Here is a 20980-nt window from a genome sequence, read left to right as displayed (position 1 = left end):
GAACAGAAGAAACAAAACATGAAAAAAAGCCATTATTCTCAATGATCATATGAGCAGAAATGCCTACAGAGAAGTCCAACTTGGGCTTGGAAAAAAAACTTTAAAATCAAGAGGGTCAAGTCATCTGTTCTACAGTAAGAAACTGCTTTGGCCGGAATCTTTACCTTGAAAAGAGAGGGCCAAACAGATGAAGCATTTTCTCAGGATTTTCTGAATTGAACCCTGTTCCAAATTTTCAAACTTGAATGCTCAAGAAGTGTTCATGTGTTGGGACACAACCATGACTTCAGCAGAGCATTCTAAAACTTCACATAGTGAAAAGTACTTTTCATAATACATGCATAATAACAATTACAGGGCCAGATATTCAAAATGGCCAAGCATTCCAACTCCAATTGAAGTCAATAGTGACTGTTTTTTTCAGTACATCTGAAGAAGGAAAAACTAAGCCTGTATTTTCCTATCAGAATACAGGGACTAGTCATCTTGCAAAATAGGACACTAACATGGCACTGTCCATCTAAGAACCTTTAGAGGCCAGAGGGCAGTTTCTATCGTTCTTCACGAATTCAGACAAGATTGACATTTCAACTATACATTTTGTTTAAAACCAGGGAGCATTATAACATCAAAAGCCATTATTAAACAGGAAGAAAACTGGATTAATCCATAAACGCAGTGCCACAAAGGAGACTGATTTAGATAATGTCTAATTTCCAGGAGTAAAATCAGAAGTGATAATTTTAATTAACCTATATTTAAATAATTCAGTCTGAAAATAAGGTGTCTTCAGTTTGACTTTTCAGAATTTTAGAATGTGTCAGGAAATGGACAATTTGTAGTTAAAAAAACAACAACACATGTTTTCTGTCTTCTCAATACAGTATATTCACAAAACTCTGAAGGCACTCCACTGCTGTTTAATAAAACTTTATCTTACTGACTCTGGAATGGTAGAATAATTTGCTTTGTTTACTCAGTTAATCACAATAGAGAAAATGTTATTCTTGTACATGTCTTTTTTTAAATATTTAGGATCTCTCTTACACTTACATATGAAAGGGCTGTTTAAATTAAAACTAAAACCCCTCCCTAAAAACAAGTGCCACCATTTTGCTCACACAACACTATCTAGCTCATAATTCTCTTACTCATTTTCATACTGAGGTTGTAATTATTAATGTAGCACAAATGCTGAGTGGCAAGGAATGTTTTAGACCACATACTTTGTACTTCTAAGGTATATGAATAACTCTGAATCTTTATGGCTTTATTGTCCTGCTTCATGTTCCTTAGGAGGCAGTGAATAAATAGCTGCAACTAGCTACAGTTGATAAAATTGTTAGCTAAACTCCAATTCCTTATTTTGCAGGATAGCTGTTACAGTACAACAGAGTAAGAGGATTAACATGGCATTTGATACTAAATGAGAAATTCTTGGTAAATAAGACCCAGGACAAAGCTAGGCCATAAAATACTGATGTATTTAGAGAAAAGGAAGCTCTACAAACAGTTCTTTTTAAAGAACCAGCAGCAGTTCATACCCAGGACCACTGCTTTTAATATTACCCCTTAATGGAGATGAACAGCAGCTGTGTAATTCATGGTACAAGCCAGAAGAAATGCACAGTGGTTTAATAGTCTATGTCCATTTTATTGACTTCACCATGGGATGTCCACCAGAAATGTTTGTGTACCCTTGCAAGCGTTCATGACATTCGTCAGTCATGCTGAACTATTTACTCTGATACATGCAAGCATCTTAAAGAAAAAACACATAGTGGAACAGTACCTCACAATAATATTTATATGCTCCATTTTTCTAACAGGAGAACATTCCTGCATAAAAATGGTGCAAAATTTATGCTAGTGAAAATACTACATTAAGAAAAAAAAATCACTTTGGCTTTTACTTACTGAAGTTCTCTCATACACTACAATTCTGTTGTAATGACCACTATCATTATGCTAAACTGTATTTCTCATGACGGAAAGAAAGATACAGTAATACTTAAATGTATAAAACCTATTCTCAGTTTTAATAAAAGATGTCACATTTACCTAAAAAACCTTGTCTGCCTAAAACCTATTCTGTACTTTATTCTTATGGCTAAAAGCATTTCTGGGTTGAGCGAGTCTAATAAACGCATGCAAATGTGCACACATAAGCATCAAGTGTGCTGCCACAGGAAGGCATACTTTATTACCAGATGTGTGTCTCACAGAACTGATGAGTTCATAATGGATTGTTGCAACAAACTTACACTTTCAGCTGGATCTTCCATGGCTCGAACAAAATTGCATGATTCAGTAGTACACGAGCGAACTGTCTCTGTCCTGCCCTCTCTGAACAGGCGTGTCATAGAAGCTTCATAAGTTAAGCAGAATTTTCCCATGTCCTTGAAATGGCAAAAAAAACACCCCAAAACCCAAAAGATTAAGAGGCCTACTTAGGTTTTACCGTCAGTTATAAAACAACACATTAACGTGATAATGGAGAACAGAGTTAAGAATAGTCATTCCTCAATTTAGCTAACCATAGTAAAACATTTAGTACTTTTTCAACCTTTAGGGTATTATGTTATTTCCTCAAGTTTCCAAAGCTTTTGATGTCATCTCAAAAGCATTCAACAAAAAAACCTAACAAGGATTCCTACCACCACACAATTTTTCCTTTCACAGTCCTCTCATAGTTTGTTTAAAACAGTTTAGGCATGATCTGAAGCCCATGAAGTAGGTCAATAGAAAAGCTCCCAGATACTACTTGAATACATTTTACTTCCCTTACACAGCTTTTAAAAATTACCAAATGGTTACCCACCACCTCTTAACTACCACTGATTATATAAATTAAATACAAGTCAGGACAGGATATGCAAAAAAACCAGTTCCTAAAGCTATCGGCCATTATCTTTGAAAACTCACTGAGGTGACGTGAGGTTAGGCCAGGTCTTGGGTAACTGGGAAAGGACAAATATAGTGATCTTTAAAAACAGGAAGGAGGTGGATCCACAGGTAATTATGGACAGGTCACTGAGAGTCTGATACCCAGAAAGATTTTGGAGTAGGGTAGGTTGTCAAGGAATGAATTTCTAAGCATCTAGATAATAGACATTTAAATTAAGAGCAAGTCACCACTAACCAACCCCGACTTCCTTCAGTGACAAGGTGATTGGCTTTGTGGATAGGGGCAGAACAGTGGATGTGATATACATTTACTTGAAGCAAGGCTTTTCAATTCCACAACATCTCATTAGTAAGGTAAGGAAATATAGTTTAGGTGAAACTACCATACGATGGATACATAAGCAGTTAGAATGATAATTGTGCTCAAAATGTAATCATTAATGTCTCAATATCTATTTGGGCGGAGGTATCAAGTACAGTTCCCAAGAGGTGTGTCCTGGGTCTGATATTGTTTTATATTTCTGAGTGATTTGGGGGGAACCATCGACAAATATGCAGATGGCAAGCAGCATAATTAAAATGGAGCAGGACAAGTATCTTAAAAAAGCAGCAGCAAACAAGAGAAATAATAGGAAACTGTCCCACTCTAAAAACGTATACTATGGGCAGGACAAAACAAAGAGCTAAAATAGTCTAAGTATCTTTCTATGAATATTGTTGGAGTACCCAAACTTACTCAATTAAAAAAATAACCTTAAAAAATGAACTGTACAATCGTGATCGGAAATATTGATGTAAATAATCAAATCTTGTTCCTCTGAGTACAAGTTATCTCTAGATACGTCACTAATTAAACTAAAGGAGCCTTATGTTTGTGCCAGAAAACTGATCTTTGGAACCATGAATTCCCAGCAAGTAACAGTTAGAGCCTGCTTTATCTCCCACTGAAGTCAATGGGAGTGTCTCTGTTTTCTCTAAGCATAAGCTGGATCAGTGCCTACCTATTTAAGACATTTGTAAATCACAAGTGCAGTCTTATTATACATATTTTTATGCAGTTCTGTCAGAAGCTAGATCCTGTTGGTTCTTACCCGATAGTGAGCCAGTTGTAGGGAAAGTTGTACAAAGGCATCAGGGCTTATTTTGACTTTTTTGATTAAACCTTTTCCAAAAGTGTCAAAGGGAAAAGAATGAAAATCCACATCCTCTGCAAGAGCACTTGCAGTACTCAGAGACTTCTCAATCACTTCTTGGCACTAACAACAACATGTTTTTAAACATGATTAGAAAACAACACAATTATACATCAATAACACATCTCCACTACTGCACATGAACACATAAGCATAGTTATGAATGCTTTCTTTCTGAATGTGCTTATCTGAACAAACAAAGTGTAATCAATCTGTCCAAAAAGCCACTTAAGCCCCTATGATCTTAAAATGAAAGAAAGTCAATGTAATTTTGAAATACAGCAAAACTGTTTTGATTTTCATATTTGGAAACATTTTTCATATCATTTGAGTTGAATATAGTTATACAAAAATTGTAGTCTATCTGTAGTTTCAAATCTGCTGCATGTGCTAACTGTATTTTCTTGAAAACTGCATGCCCCTTAAGACATGCACTTTATTCTGGAAGACAGCATAGAAAAAAAAAAAAATCCAGTTATGGCCTACAGCTGGCTTTTTCATGAAGACACTATGCTACAAGATGGCTGCCAGCTTCTCTCTCCCTGCAAATAAGAAAGGAGACACAGTCTAGTGTTAACCCTTTCACAGCTACTCAAATTGGCAAGTTTTATCCCATAACAAGGGTACTGGGGATATGCAATGCTGAGGTGGCACCCAATACTGCTTCTCCATGCCCCATGTAATGGATAGGACAGAAAAGAAGGAAACCATGCTCTATTCTAGTTGTCACTGCCACTAGACTCATACTTTCAAACACTGTTTTCTGAATTAGCGAATAATAAGACAAGAGTACAACTGCATTACAAATTGTACTTTAAAACCCATGGCATCAAAATAATCTGGCCCCAGAGATGGGACACAGAGCCTGGGGCTGTGTCATCACCAGGCCCACGAGGCCAGATATCTGGCAGCAGTGGCATAACTGCCATAGCTCCTAGAGCTGCAGAAACTACTGCTCATTTTACTGCCAGATTTCTAGCCCTCCAGGTAGCCCTGCAACCCAGATAACATGGCATCATACTCTGGATTCATCCCCTCACAACATTTTGAGTTCCTGCAGGCTAAGTGACTGCAGTGTTAATTTCTGCGGCACGGGAAGCCAAATTAATTAATGCTGTCACTGCTCACTCAGTCACCAAATTTCCAGCTTCATGGATGATTCTGTGGGTTGGGTTTGGAACACAGAGTCATGCCATCCAGCCCATGGGGCCAGAAATCTGGCAGGGGAATGAGTGCAGCTGCAGCAATTAAGGTATCTTCTCTGTAAGGCAACCACTGATAGAGAAGTAAAATGAATCCTCAAGAAAAGAAGTTTCTTCCCAGGTGTTTGGTCTGTACTCACTTCTTCAGGGATTTCCCACTGTAGCCTGGTAGGAAAAGGAATATTTTGATGCGTGTCTCCTCTGCAATGTCCATCCTCTGAATAACGCAGTAGGAGGTAGTCATCTGCCATAGTAGTCTGGAAAGAACAAAATATATGTAACTACAGGAATGTCATACAGTCATGGAGTTCAAATGCATTTCACATTTTGATTTTAGGCTAATCCATTTCCAGTATGCTGAAGTATTAATTATTAGATTAAAATGGCAAAATTTTATCTTTGGGATTCTGTCCTAAAATATTTTTGGAATTCCAGTTACCACCTGGTTCTTCGTTTGTGAGAACTGTTGCCATAAGATACACACATATACTTAAGGACTTAAGAGCCCTAATACGGGAAAGGTGTGTGCACACATGCAATGGAGTGGCATTTAAAGAAAATAAAAAAATCATCCATATAAATCTGCTTCCTTCCATTCACTGAAAGTATATATAACAAACAATTTAAAGAAAGCATCAATATAGGCTCATAACTTTTTTCTTAGGTTATCCTGTTATCAGTAACATCTCTTACTTGACTTGTTTAGAGGTACGGGGGAGGGGGAGGGCATCACAAATTCTCTGATTGAAAAAACTCAGATTTTGGGGGGTTTGATTAAAATGAAACATCACTGTATGTATGTATGTATGTATATATGTATGTATCAGTTGAACACAGTGTTTGGTGGATATATTTACAATTTTAAAGCAATTTAGAAGCCTACCAGTGCCTCAATCACTATAATAAAATAAATTATAAATGCCTATTAATATTGACATTTGATTTTGGGTTTTTTGTAACAGAAAACCAGAGCTCCTCCTGCCCCCTTCCCTCACTAGGACACAGGTCCAACTGTGGCAGTCCCTCCTCCACTGCTTTGTGGTGCTGAACAGCCCTGATATGCTGGTGCCCTGCCCATGCCATTGCCCCTCACGCTCCCAACCCACATGCCCCTGGCCCTGCCAGCACCCCTCACTCCCCACCCACAGACCTCTAGGCCCTGCCGGTGCCCCTCACTCCCTACCCACAGCCCCCACCCCATGCAGCCCTGCCAGAGGCGGCTCCCAGCTTCTAGCACTATGGGGCCAGGGACCCAGGCCCACAGCCAGCCCTCTGCTCCCCCACAGCAGTGCCTGAGCCCCAGCTGCCACCTGTGGAAAGCAGCGGCTGCTGTGGTGGAGCAGGGAAGCTTGATGCCACCACTGCAAGCCCCACACCACTATGGCAAGGTGTCCCTTGCCCGCCCGGCAGCAGCAGGAGGTATAGCTCATAGCCTCATCCCATTCCCCACCTGGACTCTGCAGTTGCACATTCTGGCCTCAAGCCCTACACACCACCTGGGCTGGGCAGCAGCCCCAGCCCCAGCCCTGCCCAACTCCCTCTTTCCCTCACTATGGGGGCCATCAATCCCCACCCCTCCACCAAACTTACCTGGAGGGGGCTGCTTTTAAAACCTGGGCTTTTCTCCTTATAAAGGAGAAAATCTGGATTTTACCGCATTTTTCCATGGTGAACAGAAAACCCAGATCCCTGCTTATCAATTTCCCAAGAAAGCTTCAGTGCTTCTCGCGTGAAATTACTACTATGAACTCATACCAATTTCAGACATAGCAATTTCTATCTTTGAATACTCTTTAACTATATAGATCACAGAACAGAAGTGACCATGCAGATATAATTCCTTCAGCAAGATCACTGGAAGTTACAAAAAACACTCACCTCCCACAGGTGCCCAATAATAGGAGCATCTGCCCAAGAGTGCTCTGTATTCAGGCCCATTTTGCCATTTTTGAACACAACCAACGTGAATGTTTTGTCAAACCATCTAAGAAGAAAGGGGAATTGAGAAATGCATTTATTAAAAAGAAAACCAAAAACCCAAAACATCCAGAAAAGCCTGTGACTCAGGTAAAACTGACAAACTTTTCAGACACATCATTGCACAAACTTTCAGATACTTAATTGGACAGAGGGGTAGGGAAGAGTTAGAAACAGGCTGCAGAAAACCCCAGGCTATAAATTTACAAGGCCAAATGTCCCAATTGTTTATACGGGTGCAACTCAACCTAATGGAATGGAGTTGAACAATTTAAGCTTTCTGCGAGTCCCTATGAAGCAATTCTGGCAATGTTTCATATTTGCTATGCATTACTGTTCCTATTTGGCAAATAAAGGTAAATCACAATTAATAGGGAGCACATAGATACCTTACTTTAAATTAAAAAATGCAGAGGTTGAAAATGTGTACATTTTCAAATAGGATTTTTTTTTTTGCTAAAAGGAAATCTATTTGAAGAGTGAAAGGGAGGTAAATATTACAAAGGACATGAATACTTTGACTATTTTACTGAAACACAAAAATTTCAACAACTGAGCCACAAATAGCTCTGAATGAGAAGGTGCCAGATACCCACACACATACGACACTAATGAAACATGAAAAGTGACTTGTTTCATTAGAATGCACATGTTATCCCACACTAAATATTGCAAAAATGGAGTTGTGTGCCAGCTCACCAAAGACCACTAAAGTACACAAAAGCAATACATTGTATCATTTTATACATGAAGCAAATTTTCTTTGGTAAAGTACAACTCAGCTATAGTCTTTCTCTCATTTAGTCAATACTGTACCGGTCATAACATTTGCCATGCAGCAGTGACTTTGCATATGTGTCCATTGATGTCACTGGATCCTCTTCCCTGTATCCTTGCTCACTTTCATCCAAAGTTACAAAGAAAGCTGCTTTTTCAACTGCATCCAAGGAATGCTTGTTCTTTCCCCGTCCAAAATAGGCCTGACGAGCTTTAGCCCATGGTATTCTGCAGCAGGAAGTAAAGTTTAGTTATATTATGCAAGCTGCTTAGTTTTCTAGAAATATTAAGATGCTAGTGTGTTCTGAAAGGCAATCTACATTTTTAAGAAATTTGAACTTCCTTTGGCTTTCCTTCTGTGTCTCATGCATTTTTTCTATTAGAGAAAGTATGTGATGCCACTACAGATACTTTTGCATCAGATTTTTGTAAAACTTTACAGAATTATGAGCCTCAGAAACCAACTGAAATAGTACACAGTTATTACACAGGTATATTATATATGTTGTATATTGGAGATACCTCCCCAATTTACAGCCTAAAAGTGCAAATGTATTGCTGCAAGCCAGAGAATAGAATTTTTACCAAATGGAAATACATTATGGAACCAATGCATATCTACTCACATATTCTGGTGATGGGCACCAACATAAGAATTTGGAGATGCATATAATCAGTGCAAAAATAGACTAATGGAATGATTATATCTGAGAATTTCTCTGAGAGTTGAAACAAATATTTGAATACTTCAAGTTTGAGTCCAACAACTGTAAATCAGTCTTTGGGTACGCAGAATGCTGCATTTTTTAAGTTAGATTTTAATAGGAACAAATCCATATACAAGTACTGTAAAAAGGACTATACGTTGACAAAAGAAAGTTTATGTATTGTAATTTCTACTAACTTGTACAATCAAACTTTCATTACATTATTTCAAAAGCACTCCTTAATGGAAAAATTAGATAAAATTCTGCTTTCTACATTACATAAGCATAAATCAGGAGCAACACTACTGAAGTCATAGTGGTATTTTGGAGTTACATTAGTATAACAAGGCAGAATCCAAACAAATGTCTTAGCCTTAAAATTTGGTTGAAGACCCTAAAGCAGTTTCACATAAATGTGCACAAGTAACTGTATATGCTTAGTGTGCTTCCAATTACTGTTTTCATTATGATCTGCATAAATAAAAGCAAGTAGACTCCTCAACTTCACACTGAAGAAAGGAGCTATGAAGTAACATCCATCTCCAACAGGAAAGACTCAAACAGTGATTTCATGTTATAACAATATGTAACATTAAGATTATGGATTAAAATCAGTAAGGATTAAAAGTTCAAAATATGCTGCTACTTGTATATAAAACTGCCTTCCAAAGTTAGAATTAACTTTTTAAAATTAATACCTATCTCCTGCAGTAAGAGCTGCTAATTTCTCTTCTCCAGGAAGCGGCTTTGAACTGTCATCTAGAATTCTTTGCATCTGCTGCTCAATTTCTCGAGGTTTCAACAGTCTGCCATCATGGTACACCCAGACTTTAAAGTAACGTCCTTTATGATACACAACAATGTGTTTGCTATCCTTCACATGCTGGAGAGTGTCTAGAATTGTAAATAAGCATGAAAAATCTTTGGTCATGTAGCATTAGGATATAAGCAAAGGTTAACTGAATGCTTAAGTCTAAACCAGGGCTGTCCATCCAACTCCTGGGCCGCTAAGGGCTGCATGATATGTGGGCTATAGTCCCAGGGGCCACAAAAAGGCACGGGCACCCAGGGGTCCTCCCTCGCCTCACCATGTATACAGTACTGGCAGCTCCCTCTCACCCACCCTCCCTCCAACACTTGCAGACAGGCAGCCAAGTTCCTTCCTTTGTGTGCAGCATGAGAAGTCCAACTCCTGCACTGGCATGTGTGCAGCACAGGCACCCTACTCTCCAGCCATATGTGCAGCTCAGGCATTATAGCAAGCCCTCCTCCCCTCCCCATTGTGTTGTTCCACTCCCAGGAGTAGGGGCAGGGAGGAGAAACCAGAGGAATGGGGGAGTCTTAAGAACCTAGCTGCCACAGGAGGAGCAACTCTGGGGGGGTAGTGGTGGCTGGCCAGAAATCCGTGGGACTCGTGCTAACCCTTCACGGGCTGCATACAGCCCGTGGGTCTGCCAGCTGGACAGTCCTCCTTTAAACAATATTAACATGTCATCATATAAATACCAGTTTGTCTAAATCTACTTATTTTCAAGATGTTAAATCAAACAGAATGTGAAGTTAATAACATAGAGAACTCAGAAAAAAAATATTGCTACAGAAAATAGCCTATTAAAAATCTGAACGTGTTAATTCTAAGATGCATTTTAGCATCAGAACAAGAACTTGTGGGCTCCAATTGCATGAACTGGAATTGCACTCAGAGCAACAATGGTGAGTGAGTGTAAATTTGGACCAGAGTCAGAGCGGCAGCAGTTGCCTGCCCCCCAGCTCTGCTTTGTATCTGTGAATCTAAAACAAGAGGCTTCCCCTCCACCCCTCATGCTAATTGGGAAAAAATATTGTGTTAGATTCAAGTAAATACATTTCAATATATATAGATCACCATTGTCATACATTAAACTTAGCTGCTAGAGAAAAAAATTTAAGTAAGAACCATTTAGTGGTCAAGATACATTACTCAATAAACTTGTATCACTGTCAGTGCAGAACTACATACTTTAAAACAAAAATTGTATCTATAAAAGCCTTAATATATTAAAAAAACGTAATGAAAATAAAAACCTTATAGTTCTTCAGAATGCAGAAAAACTGTTTTCATTGAAAAACGAAGACAAAGCTAGCACATTGCATGCATTAGCCATAGAAAAGTGAAGTAAATTAATTTTTATTAGTAAAAGAACATGCTGAAAACACTAAGAGTAGCAAGCAGAATATAGGAAATTAATCAGAAATAAATTGTGAGTTGATTAAGAAATAAAATGTGAGTTGATTAAACTGACAAAATTTTCATATAAAATATTTTTAAAGTTTGCTGGCAAGATAGCAAGCCTGAAGCAGTAGTAGTACTAGGGCACAACAGTAATAAAGTCCAGATATACAGACTTTAATCCAAGGTATTTGTTACAATTACAGTATTATAATTTAATGACATTTTTTCAGAGGTCAATTCAAAGAAAGTATATGAACCATTTTTCCCTATAGTATCTAAATTATTTAAAATAATGATAGCTTACATGTGCAATTGCCTGAAAGATGGGTTGAATTTATGTGGATCTAAAATGACAAATTATTATCAAGACAACTGTGATGATGGAGCAAAAGGATTGTATAGCTTACTTCCCAGACCACTTGTGTGCTCATCAGACCACTTTTCAGGCTACAGCAACAGAGGTGGGTGCATAGCCAGGGTATGGTTCTTTCCTTATTTTATGTTGGGACAAGATACACTCCAGTGACTATCAAAAAGTGGTCTCACGCATATGCGCATTTAATTTCTGCCTGGGCCATTGGCACAGCCTGTAAGTAAAGGCTTCCTATTCCTTTCCTACTGTTCATTTACATACCTTCACTAGGGACAATCTAACAACTATTAACATGAAGCAGTGCTACTTTCATAGTCCTAGGAATACCTGAATTCCCAGGATGCTGATTCGAAATTTCTCATGACTTTAATACTCTTGATCTTCAAAGCTAGGTCTCAGAATTGGGGGAAGAAAGGATTTTTGAGGGTGATAGCTTTTATTTGATCAACTGCATAGCTGGAATTGACTTAAGCCTCTGAATGCAATGCATTATTTATCATGTCTCAGAATTGCCCTATTTTGTTAGGCCCTTTGATCATCTTATGTTTCTGCTCCTTAATCCATCTTTTTTTAAATTTATCTGGATGAGAAGCCACTGCTTTGTCCATCAGTGAAATCATTGCCTTGTATTTTGGCATCACAATCCTATCACCATAAATGTTGTGACATATGCTCAGCACTGAGTTGACTGTATGATTAGGTAGTAGAAAATGAAATACAAGACATAATGTTAAGATATGCAAGTAAATTAAAAATATCAAAATGCACATAAAGCATAGATCATTGTATGTTCTCAAGGAGGCTCTCTTTCTAAAAAGATTTAAATTGTTGGTGGAAGATGTTTGATTGATCAGCTGGTACTTTATGGAATAAGAATATAATTGCAATTGTCAGGTAAACTTGATCCACTTCCTCTAAGAATTCAACAAGGATAAAAGTTGTAAGGGTTGTTTCTGAGATACAGTGATATTATTATAATACCTCATATAGAACACTTTCCATTCATACATTTCAAAGCAGATCTGAATTATCATCTCTGTTTCACAGATGGGGTGAGTGATGCATAGAGTGAAAGTGAGTTCCAAGGTCTCCCAGGCCCCAGTCAGGTGCTCTGTACATTAAGTCATGCTGTCTTCCCAATGTCAGGAACTCACAAATACCAGTCCAGGATGGACTTGTACAGGGTCAAAAGGTTTTGCCCATCCCTTTTGCTATTATTATAGTTCACTACTGTGCAAGTCTATCATGTGTATTATAGTCCAAGTCTACATTCGCAACCCTTCCTTGTGATTTTTAAAAGTATTTTAATTGCATCTCTCAGGATCCTACTTAGTATGCTCTACTCTGAAAATCCCCAAATACTTTACAAATATCAATTATTTAAGCCTCAAAATTTCTGAGAGGTATGTGAATATAATTTTCCCTATGAGTAAACTAGGAACAGAAAAGTTAAAAGCAACGGTAGAGAACGACACAAAAAAGTGGCAGTAATAGGAACAGAATTTAAGAGTAGGTCACCATCGTGGCTCAAACCAGTTGTTACCACCTCATATGTAGTAATAAGTTGGACAAAACTGGAAGTGGTTCATAACTTTGAAGAACTTTGAAGGGCCCATATTTGTTAGGAAAAGCAAAATGATTCTCTTAGAGTATGTTACAGAGAAATCACACAACTTGGATAAAGTGTGTTATTACTATAAGTGACTTCAACTGGTTGACATTATGCATACAAAATGAGGATACAAATAAGGGCCAAAAATGCTGACAGGACTAAAACTGTACCTGTCTCTATGCCTGGTATACGACTAGTGTTGAATGTACGTTCATATTGAGAAGAGCACATTGGGATGGCATTTTGAATCATAAGCTGAAAGGAAAAAGGGAAAGTCAAACAAACAAAAAAAGGATTTCAAATGACTGAGACGGCAGAGAAAATATATCTTATGGAGGCAAAAAACACAGGAAAAAACCCCAAATGAACCTGAAAGAAAAAGAATGGAGGAAAGTAAAGAACGTAAGTAAAAAAGCAGCACTCAATGTCTTATGGTCAGCTTCTAAATAAAGAAAAGGAAAAGCCGAAACCATATCAATCAAGTTCTAAAGTCAGTCAAAAAAAGAATCTATGAAGCTGCAAGGCCAAGAAATGGCAATTTCACATAAGAGCGTCTTTCACACCTTGCTCGGTAAAACTAAATTGCTGGCAATCTAAGAATCTATTAGGAGGCCATTCTCAGGAAATGTTCCACAGACTGTTTGGAATCCTTGATGCTTCTTATTCTTGGCTGACCATGCTTACCTGTTTCCTCTCCTGGGATACGGGAGGTATTAAACATTCGCTCCCACTGAGCTGAGCAGAGTGGAACAGTGGATCCCATCAGAAGAATCTACGCCGCAAATGTGTGTTACAATTGTGTTTTTAAAGATAAGATTAGCAAATTAAGAGAAAAAACACATATGCCGGTTAGAGAGAAATTGTAGGACAATTATGGAGGATTCAGAACATGTCAATTCCCAAACCCCTTTTTTCTTTCTTTCTTCTTCCTAGTTTTCCACTGACCTACACATGTAAGATTCCACAGTTGCACCCCTAGTATTCTGTAGGCTGTTCAGATACTTTTGGTAGCTGACTCAGCTTCTGCATCAAATTTGTTAATCAATTCAAGCTGTGGATATACAGACCAAAAGTTCTCTGGCTGCCAACCCATGATGCAGAACATCAGACATCCACTGCCTGGGTTGCCTCTCCTTTTGTCCTGTCCCTTACTGCATAAATGAACATATGCAGTCTTGTTATATTTGTCTTTTGGAACAGACATCTTCCACATACGCACTAACCAGAGATGTTTCATCTTCTATAGCTGCATTTAATCATTAAAATGCTCTCTGTCAATAGAATGGAGTAGAGACTAAACTATACACACTGAAGAGACAGAGAAGGGGGAAGCTTTTGGTATACTCAGTAAGAGAGACACTGGGATGGCATTACCTGTGCGCTCGTCCATATAAAATTTAGCCATCCTTGTGAGACTCAACCATTTACTGGAAATCGGTATTTTTAAAAAGGAAGAATAAGAGCATCAGAAAGGAATGGGGGCCTAATATTTCTAAATAAGAATCTATAGTACCGGTAGTTTAAAAATATTAAATAACTGCTTAAGAGTTGTCTTTTAACATTATTTTCCATTTTTAGAGGCTGTAGAGAGATGGCCTGAAGCTACAAGATCCAAATTAGGATCTGCATTTCCCCAAAGTTTAGGTCTAACAAGATGCAGGGTTTTAATCTGCACCTTTGATATGATTTTCTGGACATGTCCTGGAATAGTGGTAGCTGGCTGGATAATATTTACATAAACTGGACAGGAGAAATCAATTCAGTGGCATATCTGCTTAAAGAAAGAACTATTGCCTGGACACCGATTTTGTTCATTGTTTCTGCTCACGCAATGTGTTATTTGCATGAAGCACCCATTTCTATTGCACACTCCAGAGGTTTTTCTGTGTGTCAAGTTTTAAATTACTTTCTGGGTTAAATGGGCTTAAAATGACCTGTCTCCTTTCTCCCTTCTTGGGCATATAAGATGCAGACAGACATTAGATCCCAGCTCTAACTCGTGGCACTTTACATAAAATACCACGAGTTAGAGCCCAACCCTCCCAACCCAAAAGATGTTTGCCCGTGGAGGGAGGGGAGTGCCGAAGCCAGCCTGCACCAGCCCTGGCCAACATGCAGGGGTGCTCCAGCAGCCTTCAAGGAGGCAGCCGAACCACCCTTCTCCCCAGACCTGCCCCCTCCAGCTCCAGGGCTGTCAGTGAGGGGGGAGGGGGAAACGAAGCCTGCTTAACTTGTGGGCCCTCCTCACCTATACTTATAGAGCAAGGCAAGGGGCTCCTTTCTTCCCCAGGTACACCAGCTGGGGTATTGGGGGTACCTGGTGGGATGGTCCGTAAGGCAAGGGGTGGGGGGGAAGGAAGGAGGGGGAAAATGGAGCCCACTTGCCTCCTGGGCCTGACCTGGCTCCCTCCAGTACTCCAGCTGGGGTAGCTGAGGCAAGTGGGGAGGGGGTGGAACGGGACGGGACCGGACATTGCAAGGCAAGGAGGCTCCATTCCCACCTCCCTGTTTCTCCTTAGTGCTGGCCATTCAGCAGCTGCGAGCTCCCTCTCCTAGCCTGAGGGGTACGGCTGGGCTGGGCTGGTAGTACCAGACCAGACCCACCCCCCCCCCAAACAAAAAAAAATTAACCTTGGAGGGAGCACAAGTTCCCTAAGGTACTTTGCTTTTGAGCACCTTAATGTAATATCTGATTTAACCAGGGTTATTTTTTTGTGCAATTGGCTATTTCAAATGCACTCTGCAGCCATGCATGTGTGTTATGACATGGCTGCAGAGTTGCTTTCAGGGGCCAAATCACTCATAAAATACCACTCCTGTCTGTGCTCTTAACCTCTAAGCAAATTGTGTGGCCAAAAGATACTGTAATATTCCAAGTTTACCTGGGTATAAAAAAACTGCTACTCTGATGTCTTTCATTAGTTTCTCACAACTAGAGAATGCATAATAAAGTTATCAAGTTCTTTTACATTTAGCTTGTGAAGTTTGAATTTTTACGAAATAAATAGCATCATGCTCAATTTTTAACTGAAGTGCAGTAATTTTAGACCACAAATTGTAGGAGGGATTTATGCTTCTGTTTTCCCATTTCAATTTTCACATGGATAAAACAAGTAAAGAGATTCTTCTCTTTTGCTTCATTTACTTCTTAACTAATTGTTAATGTGGACCTTTGCATGTAAACATATACCATTCCTTGTATTCTTAGGAGCAGCGCAAAAATTAAAATACAAGGCAAACTATTTCTATATGACATATCCACTCCTCTAAAATGATATTCATTACCATGTGCCTTTTCTCCACTAAAATTCTATTGCATAAACCTCTAAAAATTTGCCATAGAAAGGCAAGCACATTTCTCACAGCTTCACAGCTTGAATATACCATTGCATGATTAATCATTAGGTGAATCTAATAGATGGAATGATAAAAAATATATACATGTGCATACAACTATTCTGGCCTGTAGGCAGACAAATTAAACTCAGATATGGCTCTAGCAAGATAATTTTGCCTTTCATTTGCGTGGTAGAATATATTTTTTTTTAAGCTGAAGGCTCCTCACAGGTTAACTGATAGCTAAAGTACATTTTTTAATACAGTTACATCACAAATTTAGATGTCACATAAGAAATATTCCTCTTTGTTATTTTTTGAAAAGTGATTAGTTTGAAAGTCAGAAACCATTCATCAGATTTACATACTGGCTTGATTTCTTGTCTGTCCAGTTGCTTTCTGTACAGCAGAAGTGCATGAATAACATTACCAGCTCTAGCAGCCTGGATAGATGTAGGAGCAACACACAAGAAGTCCTGAAGAAAACAGAAGGAGGGAAGTTAATACAGGTAATATAGCTGCAAAACTAAATTGAAAAGAATGCTTTTATTATTTGTTCATCAACTGAAAGACAATGCTCTTTTAACTTAACTTACCTTAGTGTATATAGAAAAAGGGTTTTATATGCAGGGAAACTGGCCAAGTCACTTACCATCCTACTTTCAACAAAATGTTTTCAAAAGTCACATAATAGTAGCAATACCTTCCCCTTTAATAATATCACCTAATGCTGCTATTTAGTCAACAGTATTCATAGCACAAGCAGAAAAGCAGTAAACCTCCGTCTGATTCTGTAATCAGAGAGGTAATGGAGAAACTAGTGCCTTATGTCTAATAAGAGATCTGTAAATTTGTATGACCAATGCATACATGTTCACAAGTTTATGCTTATTGTTCAAGTAATACAGACAGTATTTAAGACAAGGGTGGCCAACCTGTACACTATCAGGTGCACCTCTGGGGGGCAGGGATCAGTGGCAGCTGGGAAAGGGCAGGGCAACATGTGGCATCCCTGCCAAAAAGGCCAGCTGCAAGTGATTTAAGGCAAAAGTCAATGTTATTTACAGTAAATTAGTAACACTATGGAGAAGCAGTAATCCTTCTTGAACTTTTAAAATGGAAGTAAGATTCAATCTAATAAATTTGAGTTAAACACAAAATGTGCTGTGTATTTATTATGAAAATTGCATATTAAGGCACACCAGCTGTGTTGCAAGACATGATATGCAGAATATACTTTGAGAAAGAAAAGCAGATCATAACAATAACACTGACAATGAAGTTCAGAAAGATAACAATATTTATTAATTTAAAAAATCCTCTTTACAGCATTTCTACAAAATGTAAGTGTTTAGAGGATTTACTTACCATTGCATAGTAATTACTATTAACCATTATTGGCCCACGTCCTCTAAGGTAGATGTACTCTTCCCACCAATCACTAACCTATGGCATTGAAGAGAACAACATTTAATAGAAGCTCGTTAACCTGTGCCACTCTCCAGTCAAGCCAAGTCCCTTACTGTACTGACTCCACAATCCTCAGTAACATTACACTCTGTATGCTTTGTTTACTTGTTTGTTTTTAAGAGTACTGTATGATGGACTATTACTGCAACTGTGACAAAGAGCCAGAAGTTCAGTCTTAATACTCAGATAAGATACTGTCCTTTCCTCTTTCAGTCAGTAATTTTAAAAAGTATCCTTATAATATGTATTGCAATAAATCTCCTGAATATTCTTCATTCTATTGACATCTGAGCTTTAAGAACTACACAAGCTTCTTCAGGCTATAGTGTACAGCAGGAATGCTCAACCCCTGGCCCATGGGCCAGATCCAACCTGTCACACTGTGTCATTTAGCCTAGGGAGCTCCCCACAGGTCCAGAAAATTGGAGCAGGAGAGTGGGGGGAGCCACAGGTCCCATAAACTGGATTGAGTGCCTGATTCCAGTGCACAGGGACTGTTAGGACCCAGAGGCCTTCAGGGATGCAACAGGATGGGCAGGGATAGTGCCAGGCCCCAGGGCCAGATCTGGCCTGAGGACCAGCACTATGCCACTCATCTGCCCCACATGGCCAAAAGCTTGAGTACCACTGTTATAAAGCCAAGCCTTATATAATGGGTCAGTAAGGGATTACATTTCATTGTTCTGGCTACATGTTCTTTCTGTAAGAATTGCAAATAATGAGGCAGCTGCATCAAGTTTCCATTTTGCACGATCAAGGAGAGGAAGAGGAAAAAGTGAAGCTAAACCACACTTTTTTACTCCCTGTGTCCTGAGTAAGCTAAGCAAAGCACTCACAAACAAGTTCAAAAGCAAACAGAGAACTAAAAAATTTAAACATTAAACCAACAGTTAAAAAGACTGGTGTAAAACAATGGGAACAAAGTTAGGAACCATACTTCCTCAAGTTCTACTTATTGTTGTATCGGTTACTTGCTGCGTCACACTCAGCAAGTCATTTGAATTTCCTTAGCAACACAATGGGTAACTGTAGGTGCATCTACATGAGACATTTACTGCAGAGTACACCATCTAGCTCCACAGTAAACACTGCGGGTCTACAAGTGCAGCCCTCTTAGGCCACAGGAAACTAACTAACTCTGCAGCAGAGTAGTACTTGTAAAATAGCCTGCTGCAAAATTATTTACTGCACAGCAATGCACTTGTAGACTCTGACCTGGGTGTAAATTGTGTCTGGTCAGCACAGCCAGCAGGGGACCATGCTCCTGCTTGCTGCCTAGCCATATAGCTCGGCAGCTGCAGAAAGCTCATGTCCCAGCCAGCTCCTCTGCTACCGAACACAGCTATCCGCTGCCTTGGGCCTGTCCCTGGTACCCTGTGCTAGCCCGGGGCTGCCCCCAAGGGACACTGCCACCAGCCACAGCCCAGAGCTGATCCCCGTGTCCCCTGCCAGACCAGGGCTGGCACCCAGGTAGCTGCGGCTGAAGCCTAGAGCTCCCTCTGGCTGCTACAGTGGGACAGAGCAGGGCAGGAACAACCCTGGCTTAAACTGATCCTCCCCAGTTCAGTTTGCTGCTGTCCTGGGCACATGTGTAGATGCTGCACCTGGGAGTAGTTTACTGTAGTGCATATTGCTCTACATTTTATTCAGTCACATTAATTGCACTTGTAGATGCACCCAGTGAGAACAAATGGGTGTAAAGCACATTCAGAATATGCATACCACTTTTTTTTTTTTTTTTTTTAAGGAGTTTTGGTAGTCACCCTTTCAACTTCAGAAAGAATGAAAATTGAAAGCGCATGCAAGAGAATGAGGAAAAAAACGCAGCAGTAGAGAGTTTTAAATTATGTGCTTTCATGAGAGACATCTATTCATTTACTTACATAGTTTGTAGCCCACCAGGACTTCAGCTTCAAATACCACTGGAGTCTTGGTCCAAGATTAACTGCAAAATCTTTGGCAAGACCATCCATTCTTTTGAATTCTACATCATTCGTAAGTGGCCGAACTGATTCCAGATACTAGAATTAACACAAGAAAAGATGCAGTGACCATGTAGCAGACTTCACCACAGTTAATTGTTACTTCTTCACACAGACCTTAAAGAGGACAAAAGGGATCATTCTAAATGCATCTCACAGAATTTCAGCAGAAGCAGGTGTTTAGTTAAAAATAACATTGAGAAAACATCTTTAAAAAGTCTATAAACCCATTTTCTGTTATCTATATTTTCTCCTTAAACCATCCACTCCATTTACACATGCAAATGTATTTATCAGCCTAGGCCTTGTTAGAAAAATCTCTCTCTCTCTCTTATAGGCAAGACATTTTAGGAATGTAAAACATTCTCTTTATTGGCCATTTTAGGTATGATCTGTAAACTGCAGGGATTTGACTTAAATTCCTAGAATTATGTTTGTTGCCTTACCTCCCCCCACTGCAAAAAACCCCAAAACAAAACCCAGAACAGTTTCTTTGTCTAATACCAGATGCATTCAACAACTGCAGGAATACAAGTAAACCTGAAATGCCAGTAAGTTGGTGTCTTCCCTATAGGAATTCCTGTAACAAAATCTCTTATAACAAATGCGATGTTTAAATAATGTCAAATGTATACAATATAGACAGATAAAAATAGGAAAGGATATTTAGGACTGACAGTACTCTTGTAAATTGAATGCATTTCTGTCTTCTGCAGCATCTACTGAAAAGACATATGGTATTATACAATTATTGGAGAGTACAGGCCCAGTTTTAAAAACCAAAGGATGGAGTATGAGTCTAACATTTGAACTGCCTTTGGCTTTACTGCTTTAACAGAATCTTTATCTTAAATGCAGATGCAAATACGTTAGCCTCTTATTAAATGGCATTTACCAAAGTACATTTACTATACAAGACAGGGCGAAACATGTATTTTGTCCGAAATTAGAAAAAAGTGAGTTAAATGTCTAACAACTTACCCTGGTAACAGTGTCTTTAATAGATGGGACTGGTAGTCGTGGCAGAGATGTCTGGAAGCTGTATAACATTGGTTTACGTCCTGAGAAAAGCTTTACTAGGGACTGAAATTAAGAAAAAACAACTTTCAGCTTCAAAAAGGGAATCTAAAGGATATATGTAACTAGAAACATACCGTTTAACATTTGAGATGTAGATCTCAAAGCACTGTTAGAAATATTATTAAAAATGCATTATCAATAGCAGATTTAGA

The 20980-nt window shown here is 39.0% G+C and overlaps 1 protein-coding gene across 2 annotated transcripts in view; it reads right to left on the bottom strand.

Moving 5' to 3' along the window:
* CPT1A (carnitine palmitoyltransferase 1A) overlaps positions 1-20980 on the bottom strand; it is a 66855-nt gene that overhangs the window by 11021 nt on the left and 34854 nt on the right. Inside the window, exons 5-15 of one of the 2 annotated variants that reach the window (XM_019547253.1) lie at positions 20730-20831; positions 19650-19787; positions 17665-17742; positions 16665-16772; positions 13645-13732; positions 9462-9657; positions 8096-8284; positions 7181-7286; positions 5443-5559; positions 3999-4163; positions 2265-2399 (exon numbers count right to left, since the gene is read on the bottom strand). In XM_019547253.1, coding sequence (XP_019402798.1) covers positions 2265-2399; positions 3999-4163; positions 5443-5559; positions 7181-7286; positions 8096-8284; positions 9462-9657; positions 13645-13732; positions 16665-16772; positions 17665-17742; positions 19650-19787; positions 20730-20831 — 1422 coding nt within the window. Of the gene's footprint in view, positions 1-2264; positions 2400-3998; positions 4164-5442; positions 5560-7180; positions 7287-8095; positions 8285-9461; positions 9658-13130; positions 13216-13644; positions 13733-16664; positions 16773-17664; positions 17743-19649; positions 19788-20729; positions 20832-20980 lie in introns of both variants that reach the window. The other variant, XM_019547254.1, reaches the window with a different exon arrangement.

This window comes from Crocodylus porosus, unplaced genomic scaffold, assembly GCF_001723895.1.
Source record: "Crocodylus porosus isolate Cpor-Errol unplaced genomic scaffold, CroPor_comp1, whole genome shotgun sequence".
Lineage (NCBI taxonomy): Eukaryota > Metazoa > Chordata > Crocodylia > Crocodylidae > Crocodylus > Crocodylus porosus.
Note: the sequence above shows the minus strand (reverse complement) of the source record. Positions and strands in the feature narration are given on the sequence as shown.